The 21,229-nt window shown below is 54.5% G+C and overlaps 1 protein-coding gene across 7 annotated transcripts in view; it reads right to left on the bottom strand.

Annotated features, from left to right (window-relative positions):
- The window catches only part of TBCD (tubulin folding cofactor D), a 134,603-nt gene extending 113,736 nt beyond the window's left edge, over positions 1-20,867 (bottom strand). For 5 of the 7 annotated variants that reach the window (XR_012499708.1, XR_012499709.1, XR_012499710.1 and 2 more), the window contains exons 1-7: positions 20,525-20,867; positions 19,227-19,277; positions 13,657-13,754; positions 12,590-12,691; positions 11,614-11,760; positions 9,829-9,884; positions 4,367-4,499 (exon numbers count right to left, since the gene is read on the bottom strand). Coding sequence is in view for 4 of the 7 variants with exons in the window: in XM_074344083.1 (XP_074200184.1) it covers positions 4,367-4,499; positions 9,829-9,884; positions 11,614-11,760; positions 12,590-12,691; positions 13,657-13,754; positions 19,227-19,277; positions 20,525-20,732 (795 nt within the window). In the remaining 3 variants the exon portion in view is untranslated. Of the gene's footprint in view, positions 1-4,366; positions 4,500-9,828; positions 9,885-11,613; positions 11,761-12,589; positions 12,692-13,656; positions 13,755-16,419; positions 16,455-19,226; positions 19,278-20,114; positions 20,287-20,524 lie in introns of those variants that run through there. The other 2 variants (XM_074344085.1, XM_074344086.1) reach the window with 2 other exon arrangements.
- Positions 20,868-21,229: the final 362 nt, after the last annotated feature.

Here is a 21,229-nt window from a genome sequence, read left to right as displayed (position 1 = left end):
ACCCTACGAGTTGACTTGACCAGCGAGAGCCCAGGCAGCGCCGCCGGGCAGCCTCCTCTGCTGCTGGGTCTCGCCAGGCAGGCCGGGGGCTGGGGGTGGCAGCCACCACCTGCGGAGCCTGGAGCAAGCACAACAGGTGCCCAGACCCAGGGCCCTGGGACCGTGCACGGGAAGCAGAAGCGGAGGTCACGGGGAATCGGGCACGGAGAGCCCGAGGGACCCCTGCACGTAGGGAGGGTGCCCAGCGGGGGGTGGGGGCCAGCACGCTGCGGTGTAGGGACACTGGCCAGGAGCACGGCTCTGTCTCTCCTCCAAAGGCAAGGGCGCCTGTGACCCACTAGGCCCCTTCCCCCGCAAGCGTGGGCCTGGGCTGGGCTACCTGCGAGCGCACACCTGTCCAGGGGGACACGTCACCTCTCCACGCAGCAGGTGTACAAACCAGGCCGCCAGTGGACTGAGGTGAGCCACACACCGTGCATGTTCCAACAGGACTCTGTGCCTGCTGCCCAGAAAATGCTGAGTCACGTGAGACAGTGTAAGCTGGCCGCTCCATGTCTACCCGAGCCCTTGGGGGAACTGAAGGCGCCTTTCACCTGAACCGTAGGAGAGAACGTGAAAGAGGCCCCCCCCCCACCGAAAACGCACGTATTCAAGTGCTGCTCCTGTGCTTCTCCCACCCACAGCCTGCCCCAGGCAAGCGCTGCCACCGAAAAGCCCAATTTGGATAATCTGTCCTCTGGCCACACAACCTTAATGAAACCACAAAGAACCCGCAGAGAACAGGAATCAAAGCCACCTGGAATGACCTGGACAAGCAAGCGCCCTCCCCGTCAAAGACGGCCTCACGTCACATCACACGTCCTCCGAGGTCAGAGACCTGCTACTTCCCTTCGACAGACTGCGCAGGGAGGGCGCCACGTGCCCGGGATCACGGGCACTGCCAGGACGAGGGCCCAGGCTCAGGAGGGGCCCAAAGGGCCATCACCCCCCGGGGCAGAGTCACGCGTCTGGGGTGCATGGGGCCTGCTCAACAGCCGCCCCCACCTGGGCAGGAGGCTCCTCCATCCCCACATGTGGCTCAGGCTGGGCGACCGTGGGCCCGGCGGTCTCCCTTTCCCTGTCTGTCAATGTGTCTGCACTGTTCACCCCTGGTGAGATGGGCAGGACCCTCACTGTGGAGGGAGATGCAACCCCAGCGGCCGGCACCACCCGCCCGCGCCCGCACCCACCCCCAGCCACCACGGGGCACCGACTGAGGAGCCGGAGCAGAGAGCAGCAAGCTCAAGTGACGACCAGCCTCAACTTTTAATTCTGTGTTTCCCTTCCTTGAATTTCCTAAATTTGCATCAATCCTAATGCTTATGAAAAGGGGACTAAACCAAAGGGTGTCTCAAGCGTCACAGCGAAGGGGCCTCCAGTGAAAGGAGTGGCCAAGCACAGAGCTAAAAGCCACCGCTGCAAGAGAAGCACGCTTCCAGGCAAGCGAAAACCGAGCCCCAGTTTCGATGGTGCTTGTTACGAGTCCACCTGTTTCGCCTAGCCCACACTGATGAACAGGTGGATAAAACGAAGCCAAGTGCATCAAAGGAGGAGAGGAAACCCTGGAGCACACACGGCGCGGGCAGGTTTCATCACGCAGGGCGGACGCCCGGCCCGCCGTTCAGGTCTGAGGAGCTCCTGGCAAGGCCACGCCCGCTCGGCAGCGGCGGCGGCAGTTACACCAAATTTCTCCCCCTCAAGAGAAGGGAAGGATCCCAGAAGGACCCCGGGTTTTCCCAGCAGACACCAGGCTCCCACGGGCTCAGGAAGCAGGGCCGGGCTGGCCTCGCCAGCAGGGATCTCAGCAGCAGCATCGGTGATACTCCTGCTGAGAGTCCATCTCCCTGGGCAGCTCTGAGCGCGGCAGCCAGCGGGCACCAGCCCCGCGGGGCCCCTCCTCTGGGTGACAAGCGTACAGGGGTGCAGGGCCTGGCTTCACTAAGCCTTTGGGAAAATCCTTCTGTTCCTCAGGAGGAAAAGAGAGACGCTCTCTCCTCCGAGTGTGGGGCGTGGAGGCGTCCTAGTAACAGCCCCAGCTCCTGCCGGCGGAGTGGTTGGCAGGCCTTGAACAAGCTGGCGACCAGCAGCAAGAGGATCAAAGCTGTTTTTTGGTTTTTTGTTTTAAAAAAAAAAAAGGTCCATGGGCCCGGCCGGGGCAGAACTGGACAGAAAGCAGACCCAGGACCTTCTCAAGCTGAGACCGCACTGGTGCGCCAGCACTTGAGCCGGGACGAGGTGGCCATGGGTGCTCTGGCTGGTGGCCTGAGAGCGCAGTGGTGGTCACCGCCCCAGGGTGGAGGGAGGCACCTGCAGCTCAGGCCCCAGTCGAACGCAGCCTTGGCCTCTGGAGGGGTGGCTGCCAGGCCAGGGGCTGCAGGAGACCCAGGTGCCCATCCAGGACACAGAGTCCTGAGCAGGACGAGGAGGCCCAGAGCCGGACCACTGCCGCGACAGCAATTTAGGGCGGGGCTTCCCTGCAGGGAAGGGGACCTACAGGCTCGGCCACGATCCTCAAGCCCTGGCTTCTCCCTGACCTGGGACTTCTCCAAGTGACTCATGCAAACACTAGGAATCCACTCACACTCAACCGTTCAAATAAACCATCTCAGCCCATCCACCCATCCCTTACCAGGATCACCTGCAACATAAACGGCCCCCCTGCTAAGACCCACAGTGACGGCCTGGTGACCAGCTCCCCGGCCCCAGCTCCACACTCAGCACCTCCTGCCAGCCTCACCCCACACAGAGCCCCTCACAGCAGGCATGTCCTCCTTAAGCACCGCCCACATAGGCAGTGGCGGAGAGTGCCCGCAGGCAGAGGTTGTGCCAACACAAGCCGATACCTGTGTCCGTCAGTGTGAAAGGTGTGCAGCCAGGAAAAAGCCCACAGACCTCAGAAACGCCAGAAATGTTCAAATTAGTGTTAAACTTTCTCAGTTATTTAAAAAAAAACTATTACTACTACTGCGGCAAGGAAACTGAAAATACACGCTCAAACAAAACCTTACAAAGGTTCAGATCAGCGTTGTTCAGAAAAAGCAAGACACCCACACAACAGAGCACCGACCAGAGGAAGGACGGGGCACAGACACAGGCCACCACGTGGAGGCAGCGTGACAACACCACGCTGAAGGAAGGTCCCCTGTTACATGAATCCACTCGGATGAAACGTCCAGAGTAAGCAAGTCTAGGGTTCCAGGGGCTGGGGGTGGCAGGGGAGGGATGGGGAGGGCCCGCTAATGCGTGTGGGCTTCCCTTCAGGAGTGAGGAGAATGCTTGGGAATTAGTGGGGATGGCCGAACAACCCTGTGCACATACAAAACAATCACAGAGTTTATATGCTTTAAAGGGTGAATTACAACGTGCATCACACCTCCATCTCTTTTAAGGCCCCTGTATGACACACCATGTTTACTCACAGCACGGAAGGACACGTGAAAACACGGATTACCTCAGCAGACCACAGGGACTCAGGAAATGGTGCATCTCCCAGGTGCCTTTAAAGCATTCCGAGAGTCTCATCACATAAGTGACAATGAAGGGGCAATGGCACCGTGAGTCTGAGGACATCCTAGGTGCAGAGCAGGGCGGGGGGTCCTCTCTGCTCCTCCAACACCCGGGGCCCCACTGTCCCTGCGCCCTCATGCCTCTGACACCCGCCAAGGAGAGCAGAGGAGGCGACACCCAGGAAGACGACATCGCCCCAAGTCACAGCCCAGAAGCCCCTGTTTAAACACAGCCCGAAACCCCTGCTCTCCTCAAAGTGGGCCCTGGGCTCCCCAGCTCCAGGGACAAGCAGGGTCTCACCCACAGCAACAACAGAGCAGGGGGACAGGGCCCGAGGGAGGGGGCTGACCCCAGGGCTGCATAGGGGCCCCCTTCCTGCAGAACTTGAACTCCACACAAGCAGAGCAGGCGGCACCACCCAGCACCCTCGGGCAGGGGCAGGGTCTGCGCTCAGATCAGGGGTTACAAACACCCCGAGTATCTGATCAAAACCAAAGTTCAAATCACCTGCCTTCTTTCACTTCTCTCTGTGACATGATTAAGCAGCAGGAAACCTGAGGAGGCCACGCTCCCGCCCCAGCGGCTTGGACTCCACGGGCACTGCTGCCCTCTGGCGGCGACACGCAAGGCCGCTCAGCCCAGCCCTCCCCAGGCGGAAGGCCCCTCCGACAAGGCAAGGCCGACCCTGGGGCACGAGGTGCGGTCGCATTTCCCATCTGTTCAGGGATGACACCGCTCTGTGCTTCAACCACTTGAGAATGAAATCAAGGTACTCGGAGCTTCCCCGCCAAGCCCACAGCCCCACTGCAGCAGTGCTCACCAGGGCCTGCAGCGTCCCGTCCATGGCAATGACCCCCTCGATGGTCTGGAAGGAGGAGTTGGCCAAGGTGCACAGGCTCCAGTCCAGGAAACCGGCCATCTTCTTCTGCTTGACGTCAGGCCGAGTGACAAACCTGCCAGAAGGACACAAACAGGCAGGTGACGGCTCTGCCACAGCCCCCTTCCCTCTACGGCTCCATCCGGCACGCTCCAACCCGTAGATTCTGGCCCTCAGGTGCGATTCCCACCATGACTGAGGTCCGGGCCCCACGCCCCCAACCCCCACCTCCCACGCACCCACTGGCGCCGAGGCCCTGACACCACAGGCTCCCCTTCCCATCTCCAACCCCGGATCCCTTTGCCTCGGGAACCCACACCCCGTGCCGCCCCTCCCCGCACCTGCTACAGGGCTCCATTCCTCACCCTCTCTGCCCGGCACAGCCCCTGCCCCGTGGGTCCACTCAGCTCTGCGCCCCGAGAGCTGGCTGGTGCCCCACTCCTGGGCATGGGTCTGAGCGGCCACCCTCCAGGCCCACAGCAGAGCAGGGCCCCTGCACTCCTCACCCCCTCGGCCCATGCCAGGCCTGGCTCTACCTTGACCGAGCCCCCGCCCTCCCCAGGAGCTGGCGGCTGGGGGCAGAAACACGAAGCAGGCAAATAACAAGAAGGGAACAGCTAAGCAAGGGGAGGGCAGGAGGCACAGGGACAGCGTCCTGACCGGTGAGGACCTCTCCTCCCCCAGCTGCCCCCACAGAGCACAGAAGGGTGGGCCGCACCATTCTCTGCCCCTGCAGATGGACCAGAAGCCCCCCACTGGCACTCGGCCCTCTTCCTTCAGGATGGTGCTGCCCACACCCCCCACCCAGCTGAGAGGAGGCCTGCAGGTGGGGAAAGCAGGGCTGGCACGTGGTCCCCCTCACCCGAGCACACACGGTCCCCCCCAACCCACACACACACCTGGAGACGCTGCCACCAGGGGTTTCCCACTTTGAGACGCTGGTTACAAAGGCAAACTCACACGCCCTCCCCAGGAAGCTGTGCTTCGGGGCATGGGAAGAGGCCCAGGACCTTGTGCAGAACCTGCGCCTCCAGTGATATCAAGAGGGGAGAAATGGGGACAGACCCAAGGCAGCTTCCCTGACCCCGTTTAAACCCCCGACTCCGGGGGGCCCTGCGGGATGAGGGCCACGCCCACAGCAGCCTCATCCGCAGCCTGACCTCCGACCCAGCCCAGAGGCGGCCCACAGGGCTGGGGGCAGTCCGGCTGGGACTCAGACACTGGGGGCGCACCCCTGCCTCTGCGCTGCACCTCCCCGAGCAGCCAGGCCGACCTCCACTCCTGGACACAGTCACACAAGCTGAGTTTCCAAAGTACAGTAAAAACCTAAGGCTCCTTTGAAAGACTTAAGCAAGTTGGTTATTTTATATTTTATTTTTCTCATTAAAAAAAGGGAATATCACGTTCATAGCAGAGGTCCAAAAGCACAGACAAGCAAAAAAGGAAACTACCCCACAGATGTAACACACAGACTCACAGAAACGACACCTCCCATAGGCCCAATGCTGCCCCCTCTTGTGGGAAACACCACACTGCAGACTTCACATCGACTTTAAACGTGGAGCTCGGCTAACACATGCGGTGTTTCAGAGAACCACCGTCCTTGTCTCAGGGAGGGAAGCCCAGCCAGAACGATCCACAAAACCTTAACGACAGGACCAGACCCGCAGATGGACAGAGGGCATGACGCCGGAGGGACAGGTGGCTGCTCCGAGCCTTGTCGGCACTGTCACCACACGGTACCTGGCCTGAGGCTGAAACAGCACAGGGGCCATGGCAAAACCTACCAGGCGTAAGAACTTCCTGTGTGTGTTTTTAAAATAAATAATGGAAAAGTGAGATATCCACAAAGCAGGGACAGACTATAGTAATCTGTAAGGGGGAAAGTCTGCTCTACACCTTACACCAAAAAAAGCCCAAATGGATTAATAATTCTGTTAAACAATAAAAAGGTAGAAAATATAAAAGATTACTTCTCAAATTTCCTAACAGGATAAACCTAAATAAATAAAAAGGAAAAAACAGTATTTTTATATTTAAGTTAGAACTTTACTCCAAAGGATAAAGTAAAAGGCCACTAACCACGGGGCGGAACCATCGTCCCCACCGCAACTGATGCCCTTCATGCGGAGAAAGCTCACCCTCGAGGAGAAAAGGCACCACAAGCCCGTGGATGGCACAGTCAGGTCGCGCAGCGGGACACACGGTGCCTGGAGTGGCACTGACGTGTGAAGACTCTCCAGCCACCAGAGAAACGCACACCAACTACCAGCGACAGCAAAACGACACGCGATCCCACTGGGGCAGCAGGCTGTCCGCGAGGCCGCCCACGCGGCAGAGCCCGAGAACCCGCCCCCAAGAGTCACCTGGTAACTGGCGCACAGGCTCACCAACAACCTTGTGTCCTGCGACTCAGGGAGCCCACCTCCCTGGGCCTAAGACAAACAATCCCAAAGACCAAAACAGGTGTACGCCCAAAGCTGCACCGTAAGAGGGCCAACGTGAGGAAGCGACCAGAGTAACTCAGACACCGGAAAATCAGGAGCTACTTAATCAACAGTAACGTGCAACTCAGTGGAAAAGCAGGCTGCTGACTGAGACCGTGCTGCGCAAATTCAGTAGTGACAGGACGGGGAAAAAAGACCACAACTCTCACATTGTGTGGCTAAATACAAATGCGCAGGGTTTTCCTAATTCTCTACATTAGAAAATGTCCAGCTTTTCTACATGGAACACACCTTGACTTCACAAATAGATAAAAAGGTCTGCTTTTTAAAATTAATGCAACCAGTAGGAGTAAAGGCTTATTTTCCCTTGGAGAGTTTCTGTACAGTAACAGCCTAGCTAAGTGTCTTGGCATCAACATAACATCAAAGTTACAGAAAACGCAGCAATGTTTAGAGGTTCCGCTGAAGAAAAGGGGCAGGCACAGTTCCAGACGACACACTGTAAAGGAGCATTCAGAGCTGGCAGCGGAAAGCGTGCGGCACCAGAAGCAGGCACCCCGTAGGCAAGGGCCCGACTGCGAGAGACAGACAGGCAGAGGGGCCTGCCCCTCAGTGCCCACCCCTGCCAGAACTGAGGACACGGGCTCCCGGAGCCGGGCACGCCGGCCACAGCGCTGCACTCAGGCTCAGCCTTGCTCGTCTGACCAGCAGGTGGCGCGTGCGTCCCACCAGCACGGACAGAACAGGCCAGGCCAGGCCAGCTCTGGAGGACACAGCAGGGAGAGGGGTCAGGGGCTCACTTCCACTGCCCACAGGCACGGGACTCCAGTCAAGCTCAGAGAGCCTGACCAAGCCCTCAGCACTGCAGCTAACAATAATAGACAATAAAAAGAAAACAGAAGATAAAGACGTTACTTTCCCTTTAAGAAACTTAGAGAACACTTGTAAGACGCCTGCATGTTGGTAAACGTGGGAAAGGGCGACTCTCAGGGCGACTCTCGCTAGTTCAGCCTTCCAGTAACTGCATTTAAAGTGCTGAGAACGCTCATTCCACTTCTAGGAACTTGTCCCTAAGAACCAATCAGAAGTCAAAACCACACAGAAAGAAATGAGACTCGGGGTCACCAGAGGCGGGGGTGGGGGGGGAGCTGGGGAAGGCAGCCACAAAGGCACAAATTTCCCGTTAAAGGTACAGGGGTGTGCACACAACTCGAGGAACAGAACTGATACTGCTGCACAAAATGCACCGAAGTCGTTAAGGGAGTGAATCCTGGACTCTCGTCACAAGGAGGAAAACGTTCCCCACATCTTTAATTCCGTGTCTGCCTGAGATGATGGACGCTCACTGAGCTTGCTGTGACGACCACATCATAAGGCCCATGAGTGACATCTCCAAGCCGCGCACCCTGGGCGCACATGGAGCTGTGCGCCAACCATGTCTCAAGAAACTGGGAGGGAAAGAGGAGTCAACCAGAGCCGCACAAGGGTCACACAGGGGGCTTGTGGTGTTCATCTCACTGACACACGGCGGTGGGCGGGAGGAAGAACACATCACTCCGTAACCACGCTCGGAAGCCTGACCGCCTGAAGCTCAGGGTCAGCCCATCGACACTGGAACAAATCCACCGACACCCCACATGCCACGGATGGACATGGGCCACTGGCGGACACGCCCACGGGCAGGGGGACCAAGGACAGGGCAGTTACATCTCAGGGGACGACAGTATGTTTTCTTTTGTACCTTCTATTTTCCAAAACTCACATGGTGACTTTCGCAGTCAGGAAGCCCACCTACTTCGCTCCTCTGCAGGCGGGCTTCTCCTCCAGGTGGAGCATCCAGGCGGGCTCAGGCCCCTCTCCAGCTCCTAATACCATTCCTCGCAACCAGTTCTGCCCTTGGTGGGCAAGCAGCTTCACAAATGCATCGTCCAAGGTCCCCAGCTGCCCTCTACACCCGGCACTTCCCTTCCCGCCTCGGGCAAGAAGGTCGTGGCTGCACAGCTGACAAGGTGGCCCGGAGCCAAGTGCTGCTCATTTCCCAGCCCGAACATCCTAAGGTCTTCACAGCCAACTTTCACGAATGGGGGGGAGCCAAACTTTTTAATTCATCTACACTACACACAGATTTTAAATCACGTCACACAAGAAACACACTACTACACACAAAACAGATAAACAAGGACCCACTAGCAGCAGAAGGAATTACATTCAGTATCTTGTAATAAACTGTAAAAGAAAACAGTCTGAAAGAGAATATATACATATGCATAACAGGATCACCTCACTGTGCACCTGAAACACTGTAAATCAACTATACATCAATAAAAAATAGAAATTTAAAAAAAGAAATAATAAATCACGTCATCGAAAGATTCAGAAGAACTGCTTTCTTGTGCTCTCCCATTTCATGAAACAAGTCCATGCAGTCATGTGCGTCTTTTGACGCTTTTGTGGAGACGCCAGGCCTGCTGCCAGGGCTTCCTTCCCAGCTCCTCAGTAAGACCATCTGGGCCTGTGTGGGGCACGGCTGCTCTAGGTAACATGGAACGCCTGGGGATTTTCAGCCCAAGTCACAAGACACACTCACAGCCCGCGATCTCCACAAATCGCAGTGTGGACTGCTTTCTAAGTGACTTTCAAAGGCTCTTCCACCTGCCACCACCCCAGAGGCAAGGTCTGGTGAAAGTGCCACAGCTGTTCTAAACCTATGCCCCTTTGATGGGCCCGTGAGCTCCCAGCCCAGCCTCACGTGACTCCCCTGAGCCCCAGACCAGCAGCGCCAGCCGTCACATAGGTTCAGGGGTCTTCTGCACCCCAGCAGTGCTGCTGGTCCCCCATGGAGGGCAATGGGTTACTCGGGACAGCAAGGACCTCCCCAGACCAGGCATCCCAGCATCCTCCCTGACAACAAAGACACACAGCTAACACAGAAGACAGGCCCGCTCGGAGAGCACTCACCTGGACACGAGGACGGCAGCAGCATCCCGGGCCTTGTCGCTGACCACCAGGTAGGACTACAAGGAGGGAAAGAGGACAGACACCATGACACACACGATGCGAGCCTCGGGCCAACTCAGTGCCGGCCCCACACTCAGCAGCTCCCGCCAGCCCATGCCCACAAGCAGAGGCCAAATTCCAAAGCTGCACAAACTACTCACACACCTGCGCTCGGGGCTGCAGCTGCCACCGCTGCACCACCTCAGGGAAGTGTCCAGTCTGCACGTGGCGTGTGCTCACACTTGTGAAACACGTTTGCAAAACCAGCAGAAAAAGGAAGCAAGTACATGTCACCCAGAGCCCACAGAACATGCGTGGGCCCCGTGAGCACTCTGCGCGCCGAACAGCTGGAGACCCCGCTCACACGTGAGAGGACTGGGTTCTCGGGAAGCCTGCCTCGTCTCCACTCTCAGTAACTAACTTCTCTCCAAGCGATACACTTAGAAGATCTTTCTTCGGGAGGACAAAACTTTAAGAACGCACTGCCTCTCCCCAGGCAAACCCCCTAGGAGCCGAGGACACAGAGGATAACCACTAGAAGCAAACCGCCATCCAGAAGAGAGGATCTAGAAACAACGAGATCGGGGAGCACCTTTCCCCTCAAGACTCCCGGGAGCGTCCACTCTCGACACAGCAAGACATTCCCAAGAGCCTGCTGAGGGGAAAGCAACCCCAGAGCCGCAGGACACCGGGGCCCCGGGCCACGAGGAGCGCCATGAGGACAAGCCGGGAGCCAGAGCCCTGGGTTCAAATCTGGATCCACCACGCACGGGGAAGCGGGCAAGCGAGGATACTCTCATGCCTGTCGCCTCCTCAGCAAAACGAGGGTGAAGCAGTTAATACCTCGTCAAGTGGGATCCCAGGCGTTAACGCAGTGTAAGTGGCCGGCAGACGCTGCCCCCGCCGCCCACGGTGCCCACGGTGACTGCTAACCAAGGGAATTTGACGGTGCTGGGGCATCACTTCTGCACTGAGGTCACACACTACTGGGACCTGCACTCTGCGACAGACCCTGCCCCTGCGGCTTCACAGAATGAGCTGCACGTTGTGGGCCCACAAGGAAACAGACCGCCAAGCTTGGAGGCCAGGGGCCAGCACCCTCGAGAGCTGCAGGTGGGTGGCCCAGGAGCTCTGCCTGCAGCCTCGGAGACCCCGAGGCAGAGGGCCCGGCAAAGCCACACCCAGGCTCCTGATCCAAGGGACTGGGAGACGGCAGATAAGCGTGTGCCGTGCCGACAGCCCAAGTCTGGGGCGGTGCCCTCCGCAGCGGAGGTGACTACTAAAACAATCTGCGTCCGTGCGCACAGCACCTGCAGCAGGAGAAGTCTGACAAACGCAAATGCTCTCCTGGCACTGATACGTGAGAAATTTCAGCTTGGCATTTGTCTTGCTTCTCTTCATTTTCTAATTTTCCTACAATCAACATGTGTTATTCACACAATGTTAAAAGTTAAGTTGTAAATGGACATTTTTGTCTCTTACCATTGCCCCCGAAACCTCTTCTACACTATTATCAGAGTATCTGCATCGTCTACAAAGAAATGAGGCTGAAGTCACTCATCCTGACCCCATAGGAGGCATCACAACCTCATGGTAAGTGACAAACTGAAATTTCACCTCACTGAGAAGAGCAGCCACAGCTGAAGGCAGATTAGATGTCAAAAGTGGACCTAGTAAAGCCCCAAAGGCAGGCCAGCAGGAGAAGATGCGGACCCCCGCTGCCAGCACCCGCGCAGCCACACCTACCTGCGCCACCTGCAGGATACGGTCCATCGTGGACACTCGCGCTTGCCCGGGCCGAGTGAGGAGGTCCCCGTCCAGGAGTGAAAAGTCGAAAGGGATCAGGCAGGTCACCGAGAGCCACAGTAAGAGCACGTAGCGGGTCTCCCAGGTCTAGAGGCCAGAGCGATATGACTCCCGAGGCGGCCGCCCCTGGGTCCCGCCGCCCCCCACCCCACCACCCCGGATGCCAGGGCACGGGCATAGGTGCGGCCACACCCCATGCCCCCGAGCGCCTCCGGCACCTGAAGTGTTCCACGCCTCGCCGGACTGCCAGGCTGGCCACTGGCCAGCCTCTGTGAGCCTGGATTTCGGGAAGGCTCCCTAACTAAGGACTGTCAGCGTGAACCACGTGCTCACATTGAGACCTGCCTTCCTCCCAGACAGGAGTCTGGGTCAGCACAAGCCAGCAGAGTGCCCACACCACCCACCTCCGGCGACATCCTGGGTGCTGACCCCATGACTGCCCCTGGCGGACAACACCTCACACACCTTCACAACTCAGTCCTCAGGAATTACAGGTGCCCTGGGTGACCCAACTGGGAGGAGAGTCTGGAAGCTTGACCCTGGTTCCCTCCACCTTCACCCCTCGTGTCTCTCTCTGTGGACTTGGCTGTAATGAACCTGCCGCAGGGCAAGCACATGCCGAGCCCTGGGTGGTCCTCGTGGACTGTCGGACCTGGGGTGGTCTTGGGGACTCCAACACAGTTCAATTTAAAATTTATGGAATTTGGACGGTGATACAGTTGTCACTACACTATATGTACGTATGTGGTTTCTTTATAAAGGTCATCTTTAAAAGAAAATAAAGTCACTAGGTAAAAAGAGGAAAGCCAAAGGAACGTGACACAAAACAGCACAAGATAAATCTGAAGGAGGAGGCAGGCGCAGGCAGACAGGAACAGAGCAGGGGCTGGGAATGAAGAGGCCGGGGGGCACTCACCTCGTGGTCTTTGAGGTTCTGATGCATGAACATGTCTAAGACACGCTGTACATCCGCTACTTCGTGGGGAAATAAGCGAAGAAACGTTTTATATCCTCGAACCTATCAAATAAAAAAAGACACTGAATTATTACATAATTAGAAGATACAGAAAGGAGCAAATTATTTTCTCTAATATCAAAAATCACCACGTGGGCCGCCCAATGAGCAAAAGAACGATGTCCCGCTACAAGGACACAACTTCGTGAGACTAAACGGCAGGAGAGCTACCTCTGCTTCTTGAATCATGTCGTGCGCGTGTTTGGTCCCAGTGTGACCAACAGATCTTGGGTGTGCTTCAGCAGAAATAGAGATTTATCACGAACTCACAAGTTTTGCTTCTATCTTAATTCTGAGGATTAAGTCCTTGGGAACCGAAAGCTTCCCAAATTCGTTAAGGCTTCTGTGAAATGCACCAGCAGTATGCCTTCAGGAGGGACCCTGCACTCGACCAACTGAGGGCAAGAAGCGTGCAAACGGCCCGTCCCCACCCACACCGCAGGCACCATGGCCAGCAACCTGCCGCCCCACAGACCCACCACCCACCCCGAGGTGGCCGAGTCTCTCCCGTGAGTAAGTATACAGGCCAGCACACAGGCAGCACCTGGAGCTTATAAGACTGCAGACCACCAGGCCCCACCCCAGACCCACTCCCTCAGAGTCTGCGCTGAACAAGACCCTACTCAGTGGTATGCACCTCCACTTCCTTCCAACTTTGTGCTCTTCCTCAGTCAGGCATATACACATACACACATGGACGTGCATGGACCCCCCATTTCCAGCTCGCTGGCACCTCGCCCACCAAAGGCAGGGTGCTGGAAACAACGCGGCAAAGCACGGCTGCAGCCAAAGGCACAACCAGACCACTAACACCCGATCCCCCACACACGGTGAGATCGGGATAGGGGAACCCACAGCTGGCATGTGAGAACCAGCCTTCCTGAGAGGTAGCATTTCAGAAGGCAACTTCTGGAACAAGTGTTTTAAGAAAGTGTTCTCTCAACTACAAAGTGCTATGTAAATACTACCTTGGTGATAATGTAAAGAAATTTAAAAGCCAGATGTACAAGGTCAGCGGGAGACGTCTTATCTTGCACCAACTCCAATAACAAGTTCAGCATCCACTCTAAGGAAAAGCATACACAAAATATTTACTATTAAATTAAACACCAATATGATACAAAACAAAATGCCAAAAGAAAAAAGGACTATTAGAAATGTAAGAATGGTTCAATGTTAGTAAGTCTATATAATCCAAGTATCAATAGAGCAAAAGAAAAAAAATTTTCATCTTAGCACTTTCTAAAAGGGCATTAGGGTTAATACTTCATTCCTGCTTTTGAAACGTAGGGAGAACATTCTTAATTTTTAAAATTATTCTATCTCAAATCAGTAACTAATACCATGCTCTAAGGAAGATACCTGCTACAATTGCTACAATTTAGCAGCAACCTGATTCTTACCGATGTAAAATGAGGAGGAAAAGGGATTTCCACACTCCCAGCTACTAAGGAATGACTGATAAGGAACTGCCCTCCCGCCAACAATTAGAGAACCGGACACAAGTATTTTCAGACACTGGGCAGCAGGCAGTGCACAGGAACCAACCAGCTGGAACCTACAGCCGCCCAGGTGCCCACCGGAAAGTAACTGTTACAACCCAGTACAGAGGGGGACCCAAGCAGAGCAGAGACTGGGCTTTGAGGAGGCTGAGTCGGCTGAAATCTGCAGGACAGTGAGCCAGAGGAAGCTAAGCAGAGGACCAGCTCCAGGAGTCTGCAGAGGCCCCTCGAGTCTGGCTGGACCTTCACAGGTAGTGGCTATACCCCAAGGCTGGGTACGAACAACTGCCCGGAAGCACTCCGGCTGAGTTCCCACAGCTCACACAGGGCTGACGTTCGAATCCCATCAGGCCAGAGTCCTTGTTGAGCACCCAGAGCAACCAGCAGGCATTCCAGTAAAGTCTTTCCTTAGTAGTAAGGTTAAATTAGAGAAAAACTAGAGAAGAAGCTATACCTGCCTAACAAAGCTTAAGCAGGATGCAAAGGAGGCACCTGATGGACAGTTAACTAAACTGCCTGAAAACGCCTTCACTCTTCAAAGACAGAAAGCTTTAGAACACCCAACAAGATAACAATCATAGCGTCCGTCATCCACTAAAAAATTACTAAACATGTGACTGTCTAAAACTACTGTGACCCCTAACAGGAAAATCAGTCAACAGAAATAACCAGAAATTACAAAGACAATAGAATTAGTAGACATGAACTTTAGACACTACAAATACTATAAAACATCCTTAAGGTAGTAAAAGACAACATAATCAACATGAGGAAAGAAACAGCAGCTACTTAAAAAACAGAATTTTAAGAGCTGGAATAAATAAGACCTAAAACGACAATTTAGTGGGGGCAGGTGTAGCTCAGTGGTAGAGCACATGCTCAGTGCGCACGAGGTCCTAGGTTCAGTCCCCAGTCCCTCCATTAAAAAATAAGTAAACCTAATTACCTGCCCCAAAAATTAAAAATAATAAAATAAAATGACAAATTAAATGGGATCAACAGCAGATTAGACTGCAGAAGAAAGGATCAGAGAGCCTGAAGACAGCAATAAAAACTTCCAGACTAAGGGGAGAGAAGATGTAAACAACCAAGCAGCCGCAGTGCCCCTGCCGGGTGCCACGCATACCAGCAGAGGGGTGCCTGGAGTCGGGCAGGCAAGGGCAGAGACGATCACTCATGGAGGAAGAGCCACAATTTCCCCAGATCTGATAAAAGTCTATAAATCCCTCAACCCAAAAGGTCCAACAAACTCCAAACAGGAAAAACAGAAAAAACCCACACCACAGCATGTCATAATCAAGTTGTTGAAAACCAGCAATAAACAGAAAATTCTAAAAGCAACCAGAGAAAAAAGCACACTTCACCCAGAGGAACAGAGGCGAGCAAAGGCAGACTTCTCGCCAGAGCCAACCAGCCGTGTCTTCCAAAACGAGGAAAGAAAACGCTGTCAACCTAGAGTTCCACAGCCAGCAATACATCTTTCAAAAATGAAAGTGAAGCAAACTGTCAAACAAAAGCTGAAAGAATTCATCACCAGTAAATCTACACCAGAGGAAATGTTGAAGTAAGTTCTTCAAGCAGGAAGTAAATGATATCAGACAGAAACTACAGTCTCTAGAAAGCAAAGCATAAAGGTGGAAATAGTAAGTACACAAATAAATATTAAGGACTTTCTCATTATTAATTTCTTCGGAGAAAAAAACTTGAATGTTCAAAATAAAAACCATGACAATATAGTGTAAAGGTTTATCACATACACAGAACAAAGGTATGTGACAAAGAACAGAAGAGAGAATGAGAGACTCCGCCCGTGAGGTCCTTATCTATACCCAAGATGGCATAGAATCACTGAGGTGGGCCGTGGTAAGCTGAGGAGGCATGCCACACCCCAGAGCAATCGCTAAAAATACAAAGCAAAGGAACAGCTAATGAACTAACAGTGGAGACGAAATTAAACACCAACAGACGTTAAGTTTACACAAAAGAAAGTAGGCAAAGAGTAAAAAAAAAAACAAAAACAGATGGGGAAACGAGTAAGCAGAGAGCGAGGAAACAGACAGCTACACCACAGGACCTCACACCACAGGTAAAAGGCAGTAACTGTCAGAGTGGATTTTAGAAATAGGAACACCCAACTGCATTCTCCCTACATGAAATGCACTACAAAGATAAAGACACAGCTGGTTAAAAGTAAAAGGAAGGAAAAAGATTTACCAAGCAATCACTAACCTCGAGAAAGCTGGGGAGACCACACCAGCCTCAGGTCAGACAGACTTCAGAACAAGGACTCCTACAGAGATAAAGATGACGTTTCATAATGACATAAGGGTCAGTTCTCCGAGAAGATTTAACCGTCCTCTCAGTGCACAGACGAAACTACAGGACTTCAAGATAAACAAAGCAAACACTGAGAGAACTGAAAGGAGAAACAGACAAATCCATAATTACTGCTGAAGATTTCAATACTCCTCTCTCAGGAATTGATAGAACATGTGAAAAAGATGAGTAAGGATATAAAAGACCCAAGTAACACACCAATAACCGCCTTATTTTTTAAATGACATTTACAGAGCACTCCAGCCAACAGCAGAAAGATACTCAAGTGCAAACAGAACTCTCCACAAAACAGACCACGTTCTGGGCGGTAAGTCTTAATACACGGAAAAGGTTGCAAGGTGCACCTAGGAAACAGAGTAAAAGTACACTGAGACACCAGTTAACGACTAGAATCAGAAAAACGGACAAGACTAAATGCTGCTGGGACTCAGGGCAACTGAATTCTCATGGATTTGCTGCAAATGTAAAATGTACAACCTTTATGGAAACAGCGTGGCAGTTCACCAGAAAACCCACATTTGCTGCACACCCAGCAATTCCACTCTTACACAGAAATGCAAACTCGTCCACCCAAAGAATTGTCTGCAAATGGTGACAGCAGTGTCCCTAACAGCCCAAAGCTGGAACAACCCAAATCTCCACCAACAGGAGAAAGGATAAACAAAGTGCAGTTCGGCAGGAAAGGAAGAGACTGCTGATACGTGAGTGACCACAGAGATGAGTCTCAGAAACAGGATTTGAATTGAAGAGGCCAGAGAGCAAGTGGGACAGTGGTGCCCGGGGCCAGGTCAGGAGGACTGCAAAGGGACAGGAGGCCACTTCTGGGGGGGCGAAGAGAATGCTCTGCCCTTAACAGCACTGAGGGTGCCAACATTTGTCAAAGCTTGAACTGTATACTCAAAATGGGTGCATTTTACTGTATGTAAATTATATCTTACAGCGTTACCCTTTTTAAAAATTTTAAAGGAAGAATGAAAATGTATAACCATGGATAAAAACATCAAATACATATTTTTTTAAAACTATGTAATTATTTACCTTCTTAGAAAACCCAAAAGAAATTGAAAAAGTAGTGAAGTATTTCATTACACAGTGAACCTTGAAAATATTATGCTAAGTTAAAGACGCCAGTTACAAAAGACCACATGTTGTCTGAATCCACTGCACAAAATGCTTAGAATACCCAAATCCATGGAGACAGACCCATGGTTACCAGGGACTGGAAGGAGGGAGAGAGGCAATGAGCATTCTGGGCTCGGAAGCCCACAGCAGGACCCTCCCCTGGCCACCGGACACAGCAGCCAGGCACACGCTCCCCAAAGAGGAAAGCCTGACCTGTAAGACAACTTTGAAACAGAGCGCACCAAGGACAAGAGCTCTTAGAAAGTAAAAACGATTGTCAAAATAAACTCAAAAACATCTTCTATGTGCAAAATAAAGATCCAAAAGCAGAAGTATGAGGGAAAAGCTAAGAAAACTCAACATTCAATTCACAGGCACATCAAAAAGAGAAGGCAGAAGCAGACAAATGATCAAAAACACACCAGAAGCAAAGTCCCCTGAGCCAAGAGATGCAAGTCTTAAGCCTGAAACTGTCCAGCTAACGCCCAGTATAAGGGAAAAAAAGGTCTAGAGCAAGTTATACCTGCCTAAAGTATCAGGTTCTAGAAACTTTCAGAGGCAAAAAAGTCTGAGAAAGAAATGCAGACCTGGGACACGACGTTCCCAGAGTGGGGACAGCGGAACTGCGCCTTCCACTTCTGCTCAGCCAAGCTGCCAACCACGCAGAAAACACACCTGTGCTGCCCAGACAGCTGAGGGTTCAGAGCACTCACCTTCTACAAAACCACTGGTTACTTGAAAAGGAAAAACCAGCACGCGCAGCACAGCCTACTTGTTAAAAGACACCTGAGTGCGCACTGAGGCAAGCCCCCGGACTCCAGTGGGGCTGCCCCAACAGGGCAGGTGGCGCTGACAGCTCGTATCACAGGCGAGGAGACTCAGGCACAGAGCGGTCAGGCGGCACAGCTAGAGTAAATCTAGACGGTCTAGCCGCAGGGGTCTGTGTAACCCCCACCTCACACTGCCCTTCAACATAAGTTACTATCACTACCTTCCTATTTCCCAAGTTCACTGCCAGAAGCATGTGTAAGGATCGCAAATAGAAAAGAAAAAACTACCCTAAGAAATCATTCAAAAATAAAGAAAATAAGAGCCAATTAAAACAAACAAGTAATTTCCCCATCCTACATTAAAGTTAAGGAAACCCAAGCCTCAGTGTGTCCATCTGTGAAATGCAGACGACCACAGAGACACACTCCGTAGATGCTGTGAGCATTAAACGGGGAGCCACTTGAAGCACTTGCTCCTGTGACAAAACATGCCGAGAGGCAAACAGATCAAATACACATGATAAGCAAAAGATGTGTTCTTTCAATAGCGGCAAGGAAAAAAGTAACTCAAACACACCTGCCCGCAGCCTGGCATGACCTGGGACGCACGCCACTACCACGGGACTGCTAAAACTCATCAGCCAGGACCTGCTAACAAGTAAGCCCGGCACTGCATCCTGATCCCTTCTGCTGGCAAACACACACGTGTGCACATGCACACGCATGCACATGTACGCCACACTCCAAGACTTTGGGATTACCAGCAACTGAATGATCAAAGTCAAAATCCTCAGCCTCTGCTCTTACCAAGGTGCGGGTCCAACAGGTGAGGCTGCTCCTGGTACTTGTCCATGATTCCTGAAGAGATAAACAAGGTAAGAATTAACATCACTGAGGCAAGCGTGCACATGAGCCTCAGAAGCCCAAGTTTTCCTGTGCTGACCTCCAGGGCAGCTCCCAAGAGCAGGGGTGGGCTGGAGTGAGCCCCCCACCCATCTCCTCAGGGCCAGCTGTCCCAGTCCCTTGCTCTCCGGTTCTCCCTCCTTCCGTCCTCCGCCCCTCGTCCACCGCCATGCTGCACTCTCCCTTCGTTAAACACACACCTTCCACTCTCTTCACTCTCCCCCTGCCACACGCACCAGCAGTGTGCCCTCCGGACCCCTCACACCGCGGCCTCTTTCATCTCAGGCAGCCGGGTTTCTACTTCTATCAGACCCGCCTGCGCCCTGGGCAGTTCTTGGTGCCACACAGCTCTGCATCTCACCACCCCCAAGAATGGGAAATGGGGCTTTCACTGGGCCCTGGAATCCACCTCCCTCTCAGGACAGTCCTGTGTCCAGGGTGTTGCCACACTAACCCCAAATGACAGCCAGAGAAACAGACTGAGCGCCTTCAAGTAACTTGCCCAAGTGGCAGAGGTAGGATTCAAACCCAGACAAGTTGCCAACGCGCATGCTCCTTCCACTCACCCGGCCGCACTGCCCCTCTGCAAGTCAGCGTTGTCATTACAAACCCAGGAAGACAACATTATGCAAAATTGCCTTTAACTAAAAGGGTCCATAAAGATGATTTTACTGAATCACAAAACCCTACGTAGCTATCTAACCACGGGATCCTAAGGAATCGTTTGGAAGTGGCCCGTTGTAGACAACTACAAGGGTCTGTCTAAACTTGGAGAATGTTAAGATGCGCTACCCGGAGAGGCACGAATCCGCGGAGACGCGCGGTCCTGGCCGAGCCACGCTGCTGTCTGCTGCTAACGGCCTGGGTGCGGGCCCCACAACTGCAGAGCTGGCCAAACCCGGCCCGCTCCAGCCTGCTCTCGCCTCTCCTGCTCTCACCGCCCCGTGCACGCAGCTGTCTCGGAGAAACTGCGCTTTGCTGTGGACCCAGGACGGGTGGGGAAGAGCACTGGAAGGTGGGGCCGCCCAAGGCAGGTCCGCCCCACCCCACCGCACCCTCGCTGCCCCCAGTGCGCGGATGGGCAAGGAGGCCCCTGCCCTCAGCCCCTCAGGCGTGCGGCCGCAGGGAGGCGGCGGTCCGGCCCACGGGCGCGCGTGGGGCACCTGCCAGGACCACCCCCTCCTCCTCTGACGCGCGCGCACCGCGGAACCGCTCCAGGGCGCCCTCCCGGGCCGCGCGCTCGCCGACCACCGTCCGCAGGCGGCCCAGCAGCTCGCGCGTCTCCGCGCTCTCGCCGAACGACTCGAGGGCGGCGCCGCGGGCCAGAGCCGCGTCCTCGGCCGCATCCTCCGCCCGGTCCTCCGCCGGGTCCTCCGGGGCCCCCGCGGCGGGCTCCTCACTCAGGGCCATCCTCGGCGGCCGGTAGGCTCACGGGCTCGCAGCCGGGTCGGCCCGAGCGCGGGTTGCGGGGCGTGGGATGCGGGATGCACAAGACGGCTGAGGCAGAGGCGGCGGTGACGACGCTGGCCCCGCCCCGCGACCTCCGACCTTGCGCGCGGGCCCCGCTACGGAGCGCGCCGGCCGCCAAAATAGGCCGCGCGGAGTCGGGGCGGGGCCCGGCGTGGGGCGGGGTGAGGGGCGGCACATGCCGTGGGCGGAGCCGAGGGCCAGACCCCAGGCCGGCCTCGCAGCCTCGCAGCCTCGCCGGCTCACGCGCGCTGTGTCCGCGCGTGCCCGCAGTCGGGTGGCCGGGAGTCTTTCTGCACAGCCGTCTGCAGGCGCGCGGGGCGCCTCCGGGCCGCAGACAGCCGCACTTTCCAGTGAGGAGACGTTGGGGCGGTCGTAGCGCCACGAAACATTGGTCACCTGAGAGTGATAACGGCGCGGCTCCGGTCTTCAGAGGCGTA

The sequence above is a fragment of the Camelus bactrianus genome, chromosome 16 (genome assembly GCF_048773025.1).
Source record: "Camelus bactrianus isolate YW-2024 breed Bactrian camel chromosome 16, ASM4877302v1, whole genome shotgun sequence".
NCBI lineage: Eukaryota > Metazoa > Chordata > Mammalia > Artiodactyla > Camelidae > Camelus > Camelus bactrianus.
The sequence above is the reverse complement of the archived record's forward strand: the minus strand, read 5'-3'. Positions and strand labels throughout refer to the sequence as shown.